Raw genomic sequence first — 18,158 nt, forward strand, 5'->3', positions numbered from 1 at the left:
TAGGGATGTCGGCTTCCCTAACTTTCAGCTGATAATAACCAGAACGCAGGTCGATCTTTGAAAACACTGTCTCTCCATGTAACTGATCAAAGAGATCGTCAATCCTCGGTAATGGATATTTATTCTTGATCGTGGCTTTGTTGATCTCTCTATAATCAATGCACAACCGCAAAGATCCATCTTTCTTTTTGACAAATAAAACTGGAGCTCCCCACGGAGAAGAACTCAGACGAATAAAGCCTTTGTCTAATAGATCCTGCAACTGATTCTTCAGTTCCTTCATTTCAGTCGGGGCTATTCGATAAGGAGCTTTCGAAATCGGAGCAGTACCTGGAACCACGTCAATCAAAATCTCAACTTCACGGTCAGGTGTTAATCCAGGCACACCATCTGCAAATACGTCAGGAAAATCCCGAACTACCTCAATCTCATTCGACTTCATCGTCATCTCAGTATTCACATCTATCACAATTAGCTAAAAACCTCTGACACCCTTTGATAACATTTCATGAGCTTTGAGACAAGAAATATAAGGAGTGTCAAGCGAAATACCTGAACTTTGGAAAATCCCGCTTTCATCATCTTCTGCAGGAAATCGCACTGTCTTAGCCACGCAGTCAATAACCGCACGATATGACAATAGCCAGTCCATTCCCAAAATAACATCAAACGCCACCATGGGAATAATAATAAGATCAGTAAAATAGATTTTCTCATTAACTTGCACTGTACAACCTTTAAGAATACTAGAAGGCCATATTTCGTCTCCCGATGGCAACAAAATACTATAGTGGAAGGGTTCAAAAGATGGAAACATTCAAAGAGCGCAAGAAAGTTTCAGACATAAAGGAATGCGTAGCACCAGTGTCAATCAATGTAATAGCGGCATTTCCTGAAATTAAGATAGTACCTGATATAACAGAAGAATCAGGATTTGCGCCTTCTTTGGTCATTGTGAAGATTCTGCCTTGAACCCTATCTTCCCTTTCTCACCCTTTGCTGGACAATTTTTGATAACATGTCCAACACGTCCACAATGAAAGCATCGATTACTTCCAACCAAGCACTCACCTGTATGCATTTTGCCACATTTTGGAAATACAGGTCGATCATATGTAGGCGGTGGCATAGGAGCTTTGGGTCGATGCTCATCTTTTTCTTTGCCTCTGAACTTGCCCTTACCTTTCCGTCCGGATCCTTGGCCTTTAGTACAAAAATCTTGGCGCTTCAATTGTCTTTCTCTTTCAATTTCCTTCTCGTCTTGCTCGGCCATCCTTGATTTTTCAACAATCTCTTTATATGAAGCAGCTTTAGACATTCGAACGTCTCTTTTAATTTCAGCTCGGACACTTCTAAGAAAATGCTCGCCCTTTTTGATGTCATTGCTAGCCAGATATGGGGCAAACTGACACCCATCTTCAAATTTGAGAATATACTCTTGCATTGACATATTTCCTTGCTTCAGTTCTAGAAATTCCTTCACTTTCTGACTTCGAACATCTCGAGGAAAATATTTCTCGTAGAATAAATCTTTAAACTCCTGCCACTTGAGTGCCGAGACATTAACTGATATCTTGGTGGCATCCCACCAAGTCCTCGCCGTCTTGGTCAGTAGAAAAATGGCACAGCTGACTCGATCATTATCGTCAAACTGCAGATAATCATAAATAGCCTCCACAGCTTTGACCCATTCCAAGGCGACCATGGGATCAGTGCTACCATCCAATTCTGATGGCTTCATCTTACGAAATCTTTCGTATGCGCCTTCACTACCGGGCTCGGGTCTCACTTGCTCTCTCTCTCTCTCTCCATAGCCCTGCATTCTGCATCCGTAAGAGCTGCTGAATTTGCTCGCCATGTACCTTGGCCTGTTCTTTCAGTAACTTGCTAAATTCACCAACCACTCTAGATGATGAGCTATCCTCCCCTTCTGGTGATTTACGCTTAGGCGGCATGATCCTATTATACATTTATTTTAAAACCATTTCCATACATAACATATCATAATTATTGAGGCTACACAACAATATCATATCAAATGATGCAGGTACATACATACCGAATTGTCGACAGCAGAGGAAGACATATGCCAAATCATTGTTCCGAAAATCTCGGCTCTGATACCACTAAATGTAACACTCGTGACTAAAATGCATAATTAGTGTGGAAGATTTAAAATATAATTTGGAGAAGATGTGTAATTTAAAGAAATTTGGGCAGCATCTCCCCGTAAATAGGACATGCCACCTGTCTCAAGCAAAACATAAAATACATGCAAAAGATTTTCATATTCATGAGATACCATTTAATATAGTATCTACACATATTTCTACTTCAAATATCAAAACAAGGTTTACAATATTTCCCAAAATAATCATAACTATAACATAACAAAAATAACATCCAATTGAAATTTCCAAAGTTTGGCATATTCCTTTCTCTCGCTTCGACAACTAATGAATGATCAGTCTTTCTTACATGTGCCTGCATCACATGAACATAGCTGGAATGAGTATAAAACTCAGCAAATAAAATCAATACTAACAAGATACATATATATCATTTTATTGAAAAACATAAAATGGGTAGCCTCAATTTCATTTTCTTGAAAACATTATCTATTGCATTTCATAAATTTCGAATCATTATTAATATCATCCGTCAAGAATCATAATACAACAATACATAAGGATGATATTCATTTCATTGAACAACTGAAGAATTGATAGTTTTTATAAGATAGTTCATTCATTGCTAACCTTCTTCGTAAAAACGAATCTTATAGGAGGGACACGTACCTCTGCATAAAATGCATCTTATGAGAAAGCACATGTTTTCATCGTTAGTTGGCCAATTACAATGCGGATTCAGAATTGCACGAGGCAACACCGCTACTATCACTATCAATCCAATCATTCAATCATATAAAACTTCATTCAAGCATTTTATCAAACATCTTTGAGGCATCATAAATAGTTTAACTCCTTTCATTCGAAAATACATATAATTGCACTACCATATATACATATTTACAAATATATATATATATAAATATATAAATATTTATATATATATATATATATATATATATATATATATATATATATATATATATCATGAATGGAATTTGAAATGACTTAACGTCATAAAATCATCAAAACACATACATATAGGATCATGTGGTGCATTCAAGAAATGATTCCACTTACAACACTTGGAGCACTTGGTTTCCTAAACCTTGACGATGATCCTACAACAATAAACTCAATAACTAACCATAAACACCAAAATAATAACATTAGATGACCATTTAACCCAATACATCTATCACAACTATCAACCCTAACTCCACCATCTTCAATAACTCAAGAACAAGAAGAAATCCACTTACCTTTGCTCCTTTCGCTAAAAAGATGATGTTCCAACTCCGGATTGAAGATTAATTTGCTTGATTGAAAGAAAGGAGAAGAAGAAAATGAAGAACCCTAGCTTGGAATCGTTGGAGAACAGAAAGAAAATAAGAGAAATGTGGAAAAGTTGTGTCTCAACTGATTTTATACCTTAAAACACCCAAAACACGCTTTTTGTGCTGCTCTGGGCGCTCCGGCGGTCATAAACTACCGCCCTAGCGGGGACTATACTGTCCAAGACCAAAATTCCAGAACCTGTGGTGCTCGGGCGGTCATTTCTTACCGCTCGGGCGCCGCTCTACGCACAGCCACCTCAAAGATCGCCTTCGAAACACCTCTTCCCGTCAAAATTTGGAAATGGTAAACATGAAAGTTGTAGCTCTATGTCTTGGCTTGCATCTCCAATTGGTCTCATGTCATTTGAAGTTCTGAGTAAAGAGTTATGCTCTCAACATGTATCATTGGAGGAACGACAACACACACGACAAACTTCGGGGCGCTTTTGGCTAGTCTTCCACAATGATTTGAACAAAATTCAAAACAAGAAAGTTATAGCCTTATGTCTTAGCTCTCTAATGGAAGTGGCCTCACATCATTCGGATCAATATACAAAACATTATGCTAAAAACCACAACTACTGCCACATTTTCATACCGTTTTAGCACTTCTATTACCTGCTTAGCTAAATATCAGCTTTCTATTCTACTCATACATTCTCTGTTTCATTCTATATCATTCAATACCATTCATATCATATCATAAAACAATAACCATCATCATTACATCACATATCCCCAAACGATCAACATAATAAACCATAAAAGGGATAATGACCATACTTAATCATAATCATTACCTTACATAATATGCATACGAATGTCTGGGCGTTACATAACTCATCAAAACTTTCCAAAAATAGCATTTTATACAGTGAAAATTGCACAGCTTTTATCATAAATCATAAAATATCCATAATCATAAAATATCATATTTTCATCAAAATCATTATTTTAAATCATAAAATATCATTTAACATGCATTATGATTCTTCGGGACGCTGCCAAGCTTTTACGTATTTTTTTCAAGTGTAAAATTAACGTTTTACCCCTAGACGTAAAAATTCTCGTTTTATGTTTTTCTCACTTTTAATGACATGGGCTTATCCCAAATAATTATTTAAGCTTAAATCTGATTTTTCATAATTTTATTGCGCCTAAATCTAGGTGTTCCAATTAATTCTATGATTAATTATTCGAGAGGCGATTAAATCTCGGATAATTTCAAAACTAGTAATTTTCTTCCCAAATTTTAAACATTACATTTTTAATACATAATCTACCCTTGTGAGCCATGAACCACACCCGTGGACCCATGGTTCCAATTTTATTCTCTTAAATCTCGTTTTTTAACCTTACATGACAACACCGAGCCATCTCACGATTTACCCGAGCCACGCCCAAGCCATCTCGAGCCAAACCCGAGCCAACCCATCTATGAACCCTACTTACCAAGCCCAGCCCATATAACCAAATCCTAGCTCGCTCAAACACTCCTGGAACCAGAACCCGAACTGCACTCTTGAAGCTTTCTCGCCCAAGGACTCCAAGCCACACTAGGACTCTTCCAGCCGAGCCACCACCAAGCCCACCTGACCCTAACTAACCCTGGACCACGTCCAGACCCAACCAAGCCCAGTCCAGACCCTTGAACCCATGCACGAGCCACCTGCAAGTGAACAGCATCCTACGCGCATGCCCAAGGTGCTTCTCACGTTTTCTCGAGCCAGCAGCCAACCCAGCCGCTCCAGCCATGCCTCAACCCTGAACTACCTTCCTTATACTCTATAGGACCCACCGTGGGCTTCCTTACCCTAGCCGCAAGCCCCCTTGGCTGCTGCAAACACCACAAGCTCGCGCGAGGAGTCCATGCTCCACGGGACTCCTCCAAAGCTGTGACCAAGGAGTCCTAGTCATGTTAGGACTCTTCCTGACCCTGACCCACGTCCATTACGCACACCTGCTCAAGACCTGGACGAGCCCCAAGTGACCATGCATAGCAACCGAGTCCCTTGAATTTTGCACAACCCATACAAACCCACGGTTCTTTTCTTGATTGATTCCTAGGATTTCCAGATTTTTGTTTTCTTTTTAAATTCTCATATTTTCTTCATATTTAATCATATATTGGCAGCTTAAACCCTCCGGAATCATAACGTTTCATAAACAAGCGTAAAAACATTGAAAATACGTATCGTACAGTAAAATAATCGAACACCCCTATTTTTCATGCATAATCAATTAAAACACACATATTATTATTCGTATGATTTTTAAAAGAGTTTAGGAACATGCCTTTGCGTTGATAACACTCGAATATACGATTGTCGGCGAGGGTGCGACATTTGGACGACCGGACGACGAAGAACACAAGCTTTTCTCTTCTCACAAATTCTCGAAAAATGGTAGGTGTGTGAGAGTGTATCTCGGCTGATGATGGTGTGAATTTTGGTGTTTTGAAAGCCTAGGTCACTTATTTATAAATTAATTAACATGTTACTGAGCTTTAGTTTTTGGCTTGCAAGCTTAAGGGTATTTGTGACTATTTAAATTAATTAAATTGGGCTCAATAACACTTATTTAATTAAAACATAAAGTTTATAAAATTAATTTCTCAAAAATTATATTTTTGATATTTTAAAATTCCTTGTTTACCCAAACCGGCTTCCAGGAAAAAATCGAGCTCGAGTTGTAAAATAATAAGAACTCAAACATTGTTAGGAAAATTTTATCATTTTTAATCATATTAGGAAGTCTTGGCAATATTATATGAAAAATAAATAATTTTTCTTGATCGTCACCGGTCTCCTTTCTCCTGCCTATTATTGAATATTCGGGTAAAATCCTTAATTTCATGTAATCATGTCATATAATCATTTTATCATGCTATCATACATTTAATCATACATTAAACATCATGCTAGTATTTAAAATCAATTAATTAAAACAATTAAGTAATTAAAATCTAATGTGTATATGTATAATGGGCTTGTAGGAGTCCAACATACAAATTATTAAGGTTCTTAATTGAACTTTAAAAGTTTAATTAATTAATTAAATTAGTTGAACAAGAATAATTAATTGATTAATCATTAAGTATTTAATTAATGAACCCTAAGCTTATATATATGTGGATTAGGTTTAGGGCTAGACACAATTCTCCACTCACAATTTTCGAAACCCTAGCCTCCAAGCCAGGTTTTTTCGAAAATCACCTCCTCCCACTCTCTTTGTTTTCGACCACCATCTCAACGTAAAATCTATCTATACATTCTAGCGCAAGTTAAAAGAACAAATAACCGGATTAGGAGACTGAAGAAAGAAGATTTGAAAAAAGTTAGTAAGGATATACAACAAGAGTTACGTTCACTTATACCGGAATAGTTAGAGTCAAGTGAAAATTGTTCACTAGAGATATATACTGAACATCTTATGAATATTTATTTATTAAAATCATATGAGTGCTCAAACAATATCTTGAATGTCAAGATTTAAATTTTTTTAAAAACTTACACTGCGTTTAAGCACGAGAAAACACGTTTCACAACAGGTAGATCATAGATCAAAGAGATTTTGATCCCTCTTGAATTTATCACGTGCCATTTTCCTTGGGAGATAAAAATTATCTAAAATTCACAAATCAAAGGACCTTTACACAATGATCAAAATGGTTCCGCCCCCAAACAATAGGCACTAAAAATGCAATTATCGCATATAATCATATATATCATGCGTGCGTGAGTTTTTAACAGAAGAGGAGAGCTCTCCGACAGTAATGAATACAATATAATGCCAGATGTAGTAAATTTACATGGTCTAAGAAACCAGCAAAACAATATCCCTACAGACCAAAATATCTGTGGAGCAAAATAGGAGGGAAAAAGTAAGTAAACAGTCAAAACCAAACCAAGTTCCACAGCAAGATATCACCAATTTACATAATTTCTTGTGATCGTCTTACACAGCGTCCAACTTTCTTCCTGAATTCATCCCTTTGTTCTCTCCACTCCTTCTGCAGAGATTGGAATTAATCATTCATTTAGTTGGATGGATTTACTAGTCAAGCACAGAGTGAAAAATTGAACAGAGTTGGAAAAAGCGACAATGTAGAAAGAAACATGAGAATTGAAAGGATGCTTTGTTAGTTTTATGCAGAACATCTTATAACTTCAGATAGGGGCTCCTTTTAAAGCTGTGAAACATATGTCAGATCTAGATTTATTTTAAAGATCGGTATTATAATATTACAGGCTAAAAAATTTTGTAAGACAAAAATTGGGTCAACTTTACTTTTAAGAAAGAAGATTATACGAGACCGGGCTTAGCACAGTTGGTTGATCTCACCCTTTCCTTCCCCATGGGTCAAGGTTCGAGTCCCCTTTGAAATAAAAATAAAAAAAAAAGAAAGAAAGAAGATTATACAAGTGAGTAAAACCTTAATTAAATGCCTAGTTGCTTTATTGAGTTCAGAAACAGGAACACACCCTCTAATTACAGGTCAGGATATAATCAGATAGTGAGGAAATCATAGCAATCTAATGCATTTGAACTTACAGCAGCTTCGACATTGGCAGGAGACTCGTCATTCGGGCTTGAAAGCATAGATACGATGCTTAGAACTATACTCTCCACCTGCAAACAAAAAAATTATTTGTATAATATTTGTTCTCACAGAATTATCATGGGTAGAGTAACCGATGCTGTACGGCATTTATCATACAATACATTGGCTTTGATGGTAATAAGGAAAAATTTGGAAAATCCAAATTTACATATGCTCAAGTACCAGTAAAAGAATTCACAACCAAGAAAAAAGTTTCCTTAAGCTCTAGATTTCAAGTGAAAAAAAAATTAAAAAGTATACTGACAGAGAAAGCAACAAATATTCACAACGAAGATGCTATTTACAAAATTACATCCCAGGCAAGTTGGAATTTCAAAATTTTTGGATAAAAACAAAATCTTGAAATTCAATTTGATGCCAAGTCCTCTCTTATTACAGTCGCTTATTCGCTTTATTTCGAAAGATAAAAATAGATGAAATAGAGTTGTGCATGTGAAAAATAAAATATTTGCAAAGACTGTTCAACTCTTCATAAAATAACATCCCCTGTTGAACTTGAATTATTGGATGGAATTTAACACTAATTTTGGTGCTGGACAAAAGAACCCTCATTTGAAACCAAATGAATCGATAAACATTCTCGTAAGTCGTACTCATTGAAAAAACGACAAAAGAGAAGCTACGAGTTCTTAAATGCATGTGCTTCTCCAAAAAATCTCACAATCTGTCAATTACATTTCTTTTGCCGGATGCTCATTTTTAAGTAAATATAGTAGAGGTTTTGATTTATTTGATAGTTTCATTGAAACAAGACTGCAGATAACAATAAACATAAAAAATGCATATGGAATGAAATATTGCAAGAAAAATAACATAATTCAGAAAATAGTCCGAGGGCTACAGGCTCTACAATTTATGTTGCATAGATACGGGTACGGGTATCGTATCGAATACGATACAGATACGGCGATACAGAAAATTTTGAAAATATAAGACGTGATAAGGCTTTAATACGAGAATTACCAAAAAATATATTATATATATAAATTTAGTATTAAGAAGAAAAGTCAAAAATATATTCTGAAACATTTCCATCCCGCCGGGATCATGGTGTATTCTAGCCGTGTCCAAAACGTATTCGACTGGTCAAACCTACAAAAACTCAACGACACGGATTTCGTCATATCCGACACGCATATCTGTGTCCGATACTTCAGAAAACAATTTATGAGTATCCGTGCTACATAGACTACAACCTATGAAAGTAAATAAAGTAAATATAGCCTGTACAATCTATGACAAAGTAAGAAGTTGATGAGAAGCGCTTTCTCAACAATTTTTTATCCTAAATTCTTTTGTAGAATTAGTTATTTGAAGCATCAGTTTCAATCCAAATTTGAATGAACTACAAAGCAAGAGCAAATCATAAATACTGTGAAATAACGACCTAACGAGGGCCAACGATGAGAAACAGAATATAAAGAGCAGAAATATTCCGAATACCCTTTAAGCTTTTACTAATTGAAGACATAGCTCATGACTTGTTACAAAAAGTAAAACTTGAGAAATTTTCTCTCGCATAAATGAGGCTGCCAATGCTTGAACAACAAATTATTAAGTCTCTCCTACTTTGAACAGTAACAGGTCATTTAATTACTTATTTTGCGAGGGACTAGGGTCTAGGATAGCAAAGTGTGCTAGACAAACAATCAACAAACTTTCAATTCAATAGATTCATTTCAAAGATGACCATATTGTAGGAATTTTATAGCTACTAAAATAATTTTAAAAATTGCAATAGTACTGTGGTTAAAGCTATTAAAATTTTTACAAATTAACATGACCAATTTAGTATACGGTTTTACAGGAAAATTCCACTACACAGGACGAAAATCATAGCCACTGGCGAGTGTAACACAAAAATGATTCATGATTATACCGTGTGTACAGGCGACCAGCGTTCGCTGGCCAACTCATAGCCATTTGGATCATCTCCAGGGGGGTGAAGAATTGAAATGCAAACCTTCCCATCAGGATAAACTGTATATTGTGACTTTTCAAATAAGAACCCCATGAACCATATTATTGAGCATTTTAAAAAAAGTGATTGAAAACAAACCATTGGGATGCCAAATCTCAGAGGTAAATTTAACTGTTGGAGGACTGTTCGGATAATTCGCAGGGAAGCTCATGATGGCATTGAAGAAACCACCTTCACTGCATCCAAGTTAAGTGCGATAATTAAAAAGGAATCACGCAATAAGTTCTACTATTGATGATAACATCCAAATTAACATAAAGACAATCATTTTCTTAAAGCAAAACCAGATGGCATGGTTATTCAAGCCCCACCAGGTCAGTGCAATTGTCTTTTCATTTCATTATGATTTTATTCTCAATCGCATAGAATAGTGTTTGATGCGAACACGGCTGGTCAAGCCTCAAGGAAAGCATGGGACCCTTTACAGTTGTCAGAGAGACCAATCACAAAGGGACGACTGAAGAGGTTTAAAGAAGCATTGCATGAGCTTATGAGCAAAGAAGAAGGATGTACAAGCGAGGTACAGAGTGCTGAAGGGTTCGTGATGCATGGGAGTAAGTTTGGGAGTCATATGAACATTATTCAAGCATCCACGCAAAGCAAAACACAAAACTGGACAGAAGACCTCGCGCACATGCGCGAAGACGAGGCACGCATATGCGCGAGCCTCGCACACATGCGCCAAGACGAGGCGCGCATATGCGCGAGAAACACTGCCACCGAAGTGTTGAACAGAGAACTTCGCGCATATCGCGCGTATGCGCGCGAGGGAAAATTATGCAACGTACAGGCAGAGACATTCGCGCATATGCGCGAGCTCAGGGCGCATATGCGCACGGCGCATATTTTTTTCCTAGTTTAGTGTTTTTATTATTTTGGCAACTAGATACGGTATCTTTGGTTATGTAAACATATTGGACGAATTTTTGGAAGACAATTGAGATTTTATTGAATATTGAATTGATTGTTCTTGAGTTTTCTCTCAAACAACCCAAAAGCTTCTTACTTTGTTTCAAAAAACAAACTTATCAAAGTTTATGCTTTGTAGCGTTTGTCGATCGTTCTTGTGCGGATTGTCATAGGCTTGTTCTTTGAAGGTTCGTTCGAGTTTTCAATTGTTTTATTTGTGAATATTTGTTGTTAAACTTGTCATAGTTTAGAGGTGAAAATCACACACACACTTGATTCAAAAGATCGGGTCAACAAAGAATCCTTTTAACGTTGTTGAATTGAGGGCGCAATTCAATTAATCGTGTTTGCCTTTTGTACGTACAAGGATTCATATCAGTGTTTGTAGGGTGAGGGTCTTAGGATCTAAAGAGACCTTTGCTATATCCACTGCTTACGATCTAAGGCCAAGAAGCCAACATTCAGTCATCAACATAATAACGGGAAAATGTAAGGTTATAAAAACGTGAAGTGCGGTTAAGCATTACAAACTTACACATGCTTAATTGAAGCTTAGGAGAGATTTAAACGACGAGGAGTTACGAGAGTTCATCGTTCTGTTACGAGTATTACAAGGAGTTAGATTGAACTTGGGTTTGGGGGATTATAGAGTTTGGTTGGGGGACTCGTCTGGGTTGTTCTCTGTCAAGTCTTTTTACAGCTCTTTCTTCAACAATTCTGAATTTCCACAATTCAATTGCTTCAAATATATCTGGAAAGTAAATGTCCCACAAAAAGTTAAGATTTTCTTGTGGATCGTCGCTTTGGAGAAGCTGCCTACATGTGACAAGGTGCAAAAAAGATGGAGGAGTTGTGCTCTACGGCCTCAATGGTGCAGTTTATGTCGGCAGGAGGAAGAAAACCAGGACCACATCCTAATACATTGCCCTTTCTCTCGGTGCATATGGATCAAAGTTCAAAGAAGGAGTTCAATGGGCATTTCCGAATCAGGCTAAAGAGCTATTAGATGTTGACTCCGAATGCCCACTGCCATCATCACTGAAGGAATTCTGGCTTATGATTATTCATGGAGTTTTTTGGTCCTTATGGTTGGAAAGGAATAGAAGAATCTTTGAAGATGAACAAAAGTCGGTTGATCATGTATGGGACAAAGTAAAATTCAGAATTGCAATATGGACGACGAGCATGCAAAAATTCGGTCATTTATGTGTAACAGATGTAGTTAGAGATTGGAATTTAGTTAGGCCTGGACAATAGCTTCAAAGGTGTTACATTTTAGAATATGAAAACGCTGGAGTTAGTTCAGAGCGGATTTCTTATCCGTAATCTATTGTAAACAAAAACAAAATTAATATATAATATTCTAGTTTTCTATCAAAAAAAAAAAAAAGTTGGAAAAATAGTATTTAGTTTTTAGTATAATTTTAATCATCTCAAGCCAAGTAATAAATAAATAACGTATAAACACAATCAATTTTCAATTTAAGACTAAATGAATAAATTCTACATTGGGGTAGGAGATCAATAAGCTTATAATATTTAAAATAAACAAAATAATCCATAAGTTTTAATTTATTTTATTAAAAAAACTTTAGATTCTTGTAAGATTAATACTGGAACTAAAAAGCTCGCTTATTTTACACATTAAACATGCTTCATATGGCATGGTTCTTAACCGTTTTCCCCGTTTTTTAACAAATTGTTATGTTTCACATGTGTTTCGTGTTTAATCTTCAGTTTTCGGGCAAATCTTTGTGTTTTGCATGTGCTTCATGATTAATCTTCACTAATTGCAGCTTTATATCACCTTTTAGAACATATAAAAAGGTATTTTAGGTGCGTGCCGTAAGAACAAAGTCCAAAAACACCAGCACAGCAACTAAAACCCTTATGAGAGAAGGTTTATAAAACCACAGAAAACGATTGAATAACTAACAATAAATGCATTCGAATTTTCATTCTAAGCAAGGGCATGATGATTCACGAATGTTACACAAAAAGAACATGATAACTCACTAGAGTGTGTCAGGGGGCCCAATTATGGTGACACTCCATTCAAACAGGTTGCTTTCGTCCAACAAACCAGCCGAAAATCCATCCACGGGGTGTTTGCACAGATCTGAAATCGAACGCCCAGATCATAAAACCACAAAATTTATCAAGAATTGGAAAAAGATAAAGTCTTCTCGCAAGAAATTCAAAAAGAGAAACTCAAAGTTCTCAACATATACGTACCTTTAAGCTGCTTTTGCAGGAGGAGGCTACCTTGAGAGGGTGAAGCCATCGATTTTCTGCTGTTTTTACTGGATTTTAGAGAGTTTTTGGGGGTAGACGGAGAGGGTGGCAAAAATTACGGCGGTGAGGCTGACACCGCTGTTCCAATGTCTTTATAACTCGAAACATAAGATTTGCGGGCCACCTTTGGGCCGAAATCAGTTCCCTAAGGGTGATAAAAGCGTACAAGAGTATGGAAGAATGGCCAACCGTTCCCTATACATTTTCGGATTGATTAATTAATTAATATATATACTAGTAAACAGACACACATCGTGTATATAATATATATGAATTTTGTAGTTTTTTTTTAAAAAAAACTTGACGAAGGAATAAGATTAAAGTTTCTACTATTATCAAATTAGAAAAACAATAAGTATAAATGAAATAGATATTATATAGAATGGATGTTGAGAAAATTTTAATGTTAACATGAAATTACAATTGTTAGTGGAGTAAAATTTGAAATATACAGTCCCATGCACGAGGACTTGCAAGGTTCTCCCAAGAATGCACAAACCGAACCTACCCACCAATCCTTGCCTCATGAACTGCTGGATCCCAGTTTTCTACGCGTCCAAACACAGTGGAAGTTTAATTTTTTTATTTTATTTTGACAATCAAAATATTTGGACACTCGTATGGTTTATATAATCAAACATCATAGGACGTTAGAGTTTATACATTTGGTGAAGGATTCACACAGCTCCAACTATTCTGGTGTAAGGTCCTGTAATTAATTATCTGGTAATTTGGCATAATTAGAATAATTATTGAGTTGTAAATTAAAATAATTATTTATGCTAAATAAATTCAAGAAGTGCGTTAAAAATATGTATTTGAAAATATCGGAGAATTTAACGATATAAAATACATATATAGTTTAAATAACACACGAGAGTAAAATAAATGCAAAAACGGGATTATTGGGCATGTGTTACTATTTTATTTAGTAACTAAATATACATATACATACACGCAATTTTTCTTTTGGAGAGAGAAAGGAAATAATCAGAAACCCAATCCCCAATCCCGTAACTTTCCTTCCCATTTCTCCATTTTCGTCACTTTCTACACCTTCATTTTGGTGAAGCTATAACTTTTTCGTCCGGCGTCGAAATCACGAACGGTTTGAGTGGTTGTTTTCCTTACTTCAGTAGCTTTGTTTTGAACCATGAATCGCCACTTTTGATGCTCGTTTCAGCCCCAATCGAACCCTATTTCGGGACTGCTCCTTTTCGATTTCGTGTTCGATTTTAGGTGAGTTATTGCTTGGTTTTTCTTGGTTTTTTTGGAGTATATTGAGCAAGGATTTGAAGCTTAAATCTTACCTTGTTGTTCCTGCATTTTCCAGCTAGTTTTCAGTTCGGTTTTTGGTCGTTAATAGTGTTTTCCGGCGAGTAGCAACATTGGACCGCTAGCGACTAGTTTATACTTCGATCTTGGTAATTTTGGATCAAATTCCAGATTTTTCGGTGCAGAAGTAGGCTGCCCCAAAGTGTAATTTTACTCGCTTCGATTTAATTTCTCTTTGTCGATTTCTCTTTGTCGATTTTAATGCATTATATTGACGTATATATTGGGTTTATATTGTAGGTTTGATCGTTGGAGAGCTTCGAGGTATAAATCGAGGAGTTTGTGAATTAGTATCGAGTTAATCGTTTGATTATTTTGGAGAATTACGGTTATTTAGTTGAAATTTCAGAATTGTTGAAATTGATTTGGGAATTAAGTTTTGATAATTAAAAATCAATAAGTTGGATTAATTTAGTGTTATTGGCGAATTGTGAATTATTCGACCTATTTTTATCATTTTTAGGTCAAGGAGATTAAAGTTGAGCTTGTTGTGATTTTAGAGTCGGTTTAGGTATGTTACAGTTCGGTAGCATACGACGGTAACGTATAAATTATGTTTAATTGTCATTATGTGTTGCATTGATCGTGTTTATGATTGTGACTGTTGTAATATGTTAAATGTCTTCGTTGTGATATATATTTATTATTTTGACATATTATTTGGCATTTAGCATCGGGCATACAGTTATGACATTCATGTTGAGCCTATCGTTCTTGTTAGCCCATTGTTGATATTCGTTGTTATCTGGCACTTTTGTTTATCTCGGGATCATAGTGTGGCTGATAGGCCTATACACATGAGACTGTAGATGTGATTGAACAATCCCGTGGTTAGTGCAGCCTTTTGAGGTGAGCGCTGGGATTGTGTCATCTAGTTTGTTCTATTGTGGCATCCTGTTATATCGTATCAGCTGTATGGAGGCCGAGTCAGGGGTGTTATTCAGCACAGCTTGGCATATACCTCGCATACTTGACAGGGCGGTTTAGCTGCATGACGATGTAGCTCCCCTGTGTTGTTGCTCGAGCATTATTCCAGTTGTTATCGTACTGTTTGTTGGCTCCTGTTATCCCGATTATTCGTTGAGCCTTTCATGCATTTCATATCACATTTTATTATATGATTATGCATGATTTATGTTTATTGTTGTTATTGTTGAATTGTTTCATACCGGGATTGAGGTTGGATTGCTTGGTTCTGTTCAGTAGAGTCTCCCAGTCAGTCTATATGTATGTCTTGAGTTGTTTCAGTCTTGTATTGTATCTTATTTGTCGGGGAGATGCCCCGTGTATCTGTAGTGATATTTGGCTGTTCTTGTTATTTTCTAAGGCGACTCTGTGATTTTAATGATCTGGTGAGTATGTGGTAAGTTTTAAATTATGTTTAGTCCTGGCCAGTGCGGCTATAGGTTGTTGACTTTGGTTTTGTTTTATTGACTCTAGTTGGAGTATATTTTGATATAAAATGTTGTTTGAGTTTTCGGGATATCCTACTTAGGGGGAGGTCATGCCGAAATTTTTCTAGGCCCTGAGGTCCGTTTTAAAGAATTTTAAACCTTTTTCCGCTGCAGTTTTAAATCAAACTATTATTGTTTCATCATTAATTGTCGTTAGAGTAAATGGGCCTCACATCTTGGTATCAGAGCGTAAACTGGGATACGCTCGAACTAGAGTCTAGGACACTTGAGTCTTGGCACTAAAATGGTTGTTGCGCATGTGTATGCTACTTGAGAACATGCTTATGTGATTATATGATTTGTTTACTTCCATTCTAATTGTTTTGGTGTTTTATCGTATAGAATGGAAGGAGGTGGAGAAATTCCTGTTGATGAGATTCCTTTAGCTCGAGGTCGTGGTCGTGGTCGAGGTCGTGGACGTGGTAGACCTCAGTGTCCATGTTGTTGATAATGTAGAGGCCCTTATTTTGTATTCGTATTTTGTATTCATAATTTTTCGGAATTATTAAAAATTTTCTAAATAAATAATTATCTTATCTCATTTAATTAAAATAAACATGTAAATAATTTTCAACTTTAAAATAACAGCGGAAGAGAATAACGTTTTCAACCAACAATTTAAAAATAATCAAACATAAACATCCATTTAAAATAATCCAACGTATTAAACTGAGTTTGAATAATAAAAAGTGCATAAACTACATCATGAGGTCCTTGGGTTTACTACTGCTGTCCCAAGATCGCTCATTGGTCCACGCCCTTCGTCTCGGCCTCATCAATACCTACAACAATCAAGTCTAGTGAGTCTAAGGACTCAACATGTATATATCGTGAATAACAAGTAAATATATCATAAAATCGCATGCAACGTAAAAATAAAGTATCGTAAAGCGTACGGTGAAAATCGTATCATGAATAATTATAACTACGTGCATATCTAAAAATCATACGTAAAAGTTTTGCTCAATAGAGCTCTGTCATAACATATCATAATTTTCTGGTAGAGATAATGTTTCTAAGCAAGTGGCCCATAACATAGCGTAAGCACCTGATCAGACTAAACCACAGTATACTGGGCGGTAGAGATCAATCACAGCCCTTGGACTGGATGTCCGTACCCATACATAATCATAACCGGTCGTAAGTCACCGGGCGGAGAGGTCCTCGGTTGCGCCTACCGACTTCCAAACCCATAAGCATAAGGTGGCCACAAGACATATAGCATATATCTCAAAAATAAGCATTTTATATTTTTATGCACGTAATATAATTATAACCTTATTTTTACCGGATGAGTTGAATCGTTCCCAGGCTTGCTGCGACTTACTACTAATATGTGACACATGCAATGTAGTATCCCGATGCCTAATTTGAGTTAATTATTGGATTAATTATATTTCGGTGGGATCGGAAGGACCGAACCGGGTTCGGATCGTCCGAATAGGGTTCGGATCGTCCGAAGAGGGTTCGGATCGTCCGAAGACAGGTGGCTGGACACGTGGAAGACATGCAGAGTTCGGATCGTCCGATCAGGGTTCGGATCGTCCGAAGACAGGTGTCTGGACACGTGGAAGACATGCAGGGTTCGGATCGTCCGATAAGGGTTCGGAAGGTCCGAAGGGTACAGGGTTCGGATCGTCCGAAGTGGATCGGATCGTCCGAAGAGGATCGGATCGTCCGATTGTTGTCTATAAATAGAGGCGCGAGGCTTCACTTTTTACTCGCCAATTCCGAGTGTTCCAGAGCGTTTTAGTCGTTTCTGATGGGTTTCTAGTCTTTTCCCGAGGTTTAGGCACTAGCGGGGAGCTACTGGTTTTGTAGCGGAGCTGTGCTCTAGTTGGGAGCTAGCGGCATCAGTGGGCTGACTACGGACGCAGGCTTGATTCTAGGGCTGATTTCTAGGATCTACTGGTTTGAGGTACGAAAGTACTATCCGAGATAGCAGGATTGAGTATGCTTTACTATGTGTTGCATGTTTATATGTTGCATTATTATCTGTCATATGATGCATGGTTTATTATGCGGCATTTGCATAATCATGTTGAGCCTGATTATCTTTGAGATAGCCTGTTGAGAGGGTGCTCAGCCCTCGTT

At 36.7% G+C, this 18,158-nt stretch overlaps 2 protein-coding genes and 1 long non-coding RNA gene across 5 annotated transcripts; 1 reads left to right on the forward strand and 2 right to left on the reverse strand.

Moving 5' to 3' along the window:
- Window positions 1-949: 949 nt before the first annotated feature.
- LOC140805433 (uncharacterized) lies at window positions 950-1,858 on the reverse strand. The gene has a single exon (XM_073161704.1). It carries the CDS (start codon window positions 1,856-1,858, stop codon window positions 950-952), a length of 909 nt encoding a protein of 302 aa, XP_073017805.1.
- A 5,295-nt stretch (window positions 1,859-7,153) lies between these two features.
- LOC140805247 (ubiquitin-conjugating enzyme E2 7-like) lies at window positions 7,154-13,460 on the reverse strand. 3 transcript variants are annotated; one of them, XM_073161495.1, is made up of 6 exons: window positions 13,216-13,459; window positions 12,997-13,099; window positions 10,150-10,247; window positions 9,970-10,070; window positions 8,021-8,098; window positions 7,154-7,475 (listed from the first exon to the last, which is right to left on the reverse strand). In XM_073161495.1, the coding sequence occupies exons 1-6, from the start codon at window positions 13,262-13,264 to the stop codon at window positions 7,401-7,403; spliced, it is 504 nt and encodes a 167-aa protein (XP_073017596.1). In that variant the 5' UTR covers window positions 13,265-13,459; the 3' UTR covers window positions 7,154-7,400. The 3 variants fall into 3 exon arrangements, with proteins under 3 accessions (XP_073017596.1, XP_073017595.1, XP_073017597.1); XM_073161494.1 differs by having other exon boundaries at window positions 7,154-7,478; window positions 13,216-13,456; XM_073161496.1 differs by lacking the exon at window positions 7,154-7,475 and adding an exon at window positions 7,773-7,844 and having other exon boundaries at window positions 13,216-13,460.
- Window positions 13,461-14,174: 714 nt separating this feature from the next.
- LOC140805923 (uncharacterized) lies at window positions 14,175-16,487 on the forward strand. Its single transcript, XR_012112395.1, has 4 exons — window positions 14,175-14,514; window positions 14,609-14,699; window positions 14,851-15,121; window positions 16,407-16,487. It is a non-coding gene; the product is annotated as an uncharacterized lncRNA (long non-coding RNA).
- The last annotated feature ends 1,671 nt before the right edge of the window (window positions 16,488-18,158 follow it).

The sequence above is a fragment of the Primulina eburnea genome, chromosome 11, assembly GCF_022965805.1.
Source record: "Primulina eburnea isolate SZY01 chromosome 11, ASM2296580v1, whole genome shotgun sequence".
Taxonomy (NCBI): Eukaryota; Viridiplantae; Streptophyta; class Magnoliopsida; order Lamiales; family Gesneriaceae; genus Primulina; species Primulina eburnea.